This window comes from Aphanomyces astaci (genome assembly GCF_000520075.1).
Source record: "Aphanomyces astaci strain APO3 unplaced genomic scaffold supercont1.60, whole genome shotgun sequence".
Taxonomy (NCBI): domain Eukaryota; phylum Oomycota; class Saprolegniomycetes; order Saprolegniales; family Verrucalvaceae; genus Aphanomyces; species Aphanomyces astaci.
The window spans coordinates 61,006-65,020 of NW_009798323.1; the positions used below are offsets into that span (position 1 = coordinate 61,006).

General features: G+C 48.0%; 2 protein-coding genes across 2 annotated transcripts; one reads left to right on the forward strand and one right to left on the reverse strand.

Annotated features, from left to right (window-relative positions):
* Positions 1–2,950, forward strand: H257_14653 (hypothetical protein; the record flags this gene model as incomplete). The annotated part of the gene is made up of 2 exons (XM_009842545.1): positions 1–371; positions 2,014–2,950. The coding sequence occupies 2 exons, from the start codon at positions 1–3 to the stop codon at positions 2,885–2,887; spliced, it is 1,245 nt and encodes a 414-aa protein (XP_009840847.1). The 3' UTR covers positions 2,888–2,950.
* A 149-nt stretch (positions 2,951–3,099) lies between these two features.
* On the reverse strand, positions 3,100–3,954 carry H257_14654 (hypothetical protein; the record flags this gene model as incomplete). Its single annotated transcript, XM_009842546.1, has 1 exon — positions 3,100–3,954. The coding sequence occupies one exon, from the start codon at positions 3,952–3,954 to the stop codon at positions 3,100–3,102; it is 855 nt and encodes a 284-aa protein (XP_009840848.1).
* Positions 3,955–4,015: the final 61 nt, after the last annotated feature.

Sequence of the window (4,015 nt, forward strand, 5' to 3'; positions counted from 1 at the left end):
ATGAACGACATCTCGTTCAAGGAAAAACGACAAGCCTACGTCCACGCTTTTCGTGTTTTCGCTGGTCAAGGCAAGATCCCAATTTGGATCGACGAGACAAACTTCAACTTGTTTACATCTCGGATCAAGGCACGAGCCAAGCGTGGGCAACGAGCTGTTGTCGTACGTGGGGGAACTCAAAAAGGAAAGAACCTCCACATCATCGGGGCGATGTCAACAACAAACTTCTTTTACTGCGAACATAAGCGTGGGGCATACCGAAACACTGAAGCCAACGAATGGCTTCAACGAATGCTCCGTGCTGCCAATGCGCACTACGGAAGCCTTGACGACATCATTGTTATTGCTGACAACGCTCCCTGTCACTCGAGGTATTAAGCATCATTCTATTTTAACTGTTTGACTTTGCAATAGAATTGCCAATGTGTTTGATGATAATGAGTTTCTGCGACCACGTTGCTGCGCTGGGGCCCGTACTCTCCAATGTTGAATCCGATCGAGAATTTGTGGTCGTCCATGAAAGCCCAAATCAAGACACTCCTGCGTGAGCGACTAGCAGCGTTCATGGGCCCACCACCGGATGGTTTGACTCGAGATGAATTCCGAATTCAATATCTCGAGCGAATTGCTGAACAGGTTATCGATGGTAACTTTTGCAGCATTATTGCATTGCTTAAAAGTTTGAATAGGGGTCGATGCTAATCGTTTGAATCGATACGAGCTTCGCCTCGAATACTTTTACGCATGCGCGGAGGCATGGGCGACATGGAAGTTGGCATGTGATGCCAAAACGAGGATGTTATGTGTATCATTTCGACTGCATTTTTTAATTGAGTTCAATTTTTAATTTGAGTTATTCTATTTTCATCGGGCACACGACACAATTCATCGGGCAGATGGACAATTACTTGGGCACACGGCTAAATTATATCGGGCACACCGCCAAATATATCGGGCACACGACCTCGGCGGGCCAAATTAAACGGGCACATGGCTAATTATATCGGGCACACCACAGCCAAATACATAGGGCATTCGTCCAACTTAACTGCAAAAGGGAGTAGTAGATGGGATAACTGTAGAACTAATTTACGTAGTAGAATATTCTTGATGTGTTCCTTGTCCTTTCTGCGGATTAATTGGTTAGCCAATCAAATCATGCGGCGAGGTTGTAGCGAGGTAAAGTGAACGGGGCAGAATTGCGAAATTTGAAGGAAATTCACAATCCTCCAAGTAACTTACAGTACTAGTACACTCTGGTATATCAGAATGAGTTTGACCCACCGGTTACACAAACTCACGTGGCTATGTGCCTTAGCGTTGGTCTGGATGCCAGCCCCCCCATAAATTATGCCATAGACCGTTTTGGCAATTCTGCAAAAATTTCCCAAAGTCTCAAATCCCATGAGAAATGGAGAAAAGAAGGTATCTACAAAGATTTCTGGATGCCAGTTGAGTCTTGAAAAGTTATTCGATATCCGATTGAAGTGCAAGACTTCACAGTCAACGTGAACACAAACAAACCTCCATAAAAGAGTTGGACCAAATCGATCTATTTTTTTAATGCATACAACACCCGATTCTCAAGAAATTCGTGGCTTAAAGTTTTGAACTTTGGTGGCATCCGACGCACAAAATCTCGAAACATGGAGTATATATCAATATGGGAAAACGGCCATTTTATGCCATTTTTCGCGGCATCCAGACCCGCCCTTAACGATAAAAATCGGCAAATCACAGATCGCCTGTTCAAGCCCAACTTTGACATTTTATTTGTCTGGATTCAAACGTTTACAATTGATTCGTATTCGAGTAGCGAGATAAAGCTGAAAAAGGTGAGTCGAGCTAATGTGAACTTCACTACATATTGTAAGAGCATCCCCACCGTCTGGTGTAAACATAGAACTGTAAAATCTAGTTTATGGGGTGATAGCTGTAAAATTAGTACATCAGCTCACAGCCATTCCACACCGGTTGGCCAAAATGTAAAAATATATTGGTGCAATTTGGCAGTTTGTTCACAATGATGATGTCGCCAGTGGTCATCAAGGGTCGCTCTGTGGGGGTGCCAAACTTCAAAGAAGCCGAGGATGTCGCTCTCGCGCGTGCGTACGTTCAAGAGTCGACAGTCGCAGCAATCGGGACAGACCAATCTGGCGATACATTCTGGTGCAAGGTTGGCGACGCTTACAACGCGATCAAACCCGACGGCTCGCCGAATCGCTCGGTGTCATCGTTGACCAGCAGATTCAACGGAACACTGGCTAAGGCAACCAACAAATGGGTCGGCTGCATGACGGACGCGCTGCGACAGTATCATAGCGGCTGGCAGTACGCAGACTACATCCAAAACGCCCATGTCGAGTACGCACTTGCAAACAAAGACAAGAGATACGCACATGAATCTGTATACGCCGTTCTGTGTAAGATCCCCAAGTTTGCTATCGACACGGAGCAGATCGAAAGTCGAGTCAACGCTGCGCTTGGGCTTGACGACGTCGAATCTGGTGATGGTTCCGAGGCGCCTGTCATTCATTCTGCGATACGGCCTGATGTCGGCAAAAAGGCCGACAAGAAGCGGAAGCTCAATGCTACTGTAGCATCCGACGGCGATGGCCTTGCGCCCAAGGAATTACAAGCTGTTGAGGAAGCCGTCGCGGCGACCAAGGAGAAGAACGTTTTGCTCAAGGAGAGTCTACTCATCCAGCAGGAAAGCTTGCGGGTTGCTGCACTCAATTCGCGCATTGCGTTTTTTCAGCAATGTCCTGACAGTGAAGCGTCCAAGATGTTTTTTGCCATGCAGTCAAAGCTCTTCCTAGCTGAGATGGAGGAGGAGAATCGCCGCCTTGCTGATGGTAAAGTTGAGATGCATCCAAGCGAGAAGTGATCAGTAAGGGCATGAATTGAATTGCGAGGATTTTATCAACAATATAACCAGTGCAAATATTTTACTAGCAATGAATTATATATATATATATACGACGAGGATGCGCGGATGCGCGGATATAGTGATCTAATATGTATATTTAAATTCACTAGTTATCCAATTCATTTGACCATTTCGCCCAAATGCCTAACATCAGGTCATGCTGGAGCCGTTTATGAACTGTGGTGTTTTTCGTTGCCCGAATCATCTCTCTGCCGACGGTCGGACTGTCCAGCAGTCAGCACAAAGGGGTGTTTGGGGACGTAGTCGACGGCGTGGATGTAGTGGGGACACACACCCGTCTCGCGCTCGAAGTCGATAATCATATTGTGGAGAATAACGCACGCCTTGATGACCGTTCGCATTGCATCGCGATCCCAAAGGCGGCACCCGCTGGTTAGCACGTGGAATCGCGCCTGCAGCACACCAAACGCTCGCTCGATGTCCTTGCGCTTGGCTTCCTGCTTGGACGCGAACAGCTTTTGCATACGCGACGAGGGGTTTGGATAAGTCTTCAGGAAGCAGGCGAACTGGGGGTATATTCCATCGGCAAGCCAGTACGGAAAGTTGTACTCGTGTCCGTTCAACGACCAGATTACACGCGGACTGGTGCCGTTCACTGCATTATGGAACAACGGTGACCGATCTAAGACCTTAATGTCGTTGAGTGCACCTGGTGTACCGAAATTGAAATGCCAAAATCGGCCGCGGTGATCAGCAATCGCCTCAAGAACGACGGTCGCGACGCCTTCTTTGCCCTGAAACATGCCCTTCCAGGAGCTAGGGCAGTTCTTCCACTGCCAATGCATGCAGTCGATAGACCCGATGCAACCCGGAAACCCCGCTTGCACGCCCTCGTCCAACAGACGGTTCAGATCCTCATCGTTTGGAGCTCGCAGCACTGTAACACCGTACACCTGATCCAGAGCAACGCAAAAGCGCTTCAGGGACTCGAGCAAGGTAGATGAACCCAGACGAAACTTATCATCCAACTCTTGCGCCGAGATACCTGACGTCAGCATGCGCATCGCAGCGCAGATCTTTTGGAGTGGTGTGGCGCCCAACTGACCCGCAGCGTCAGGCTTCTGC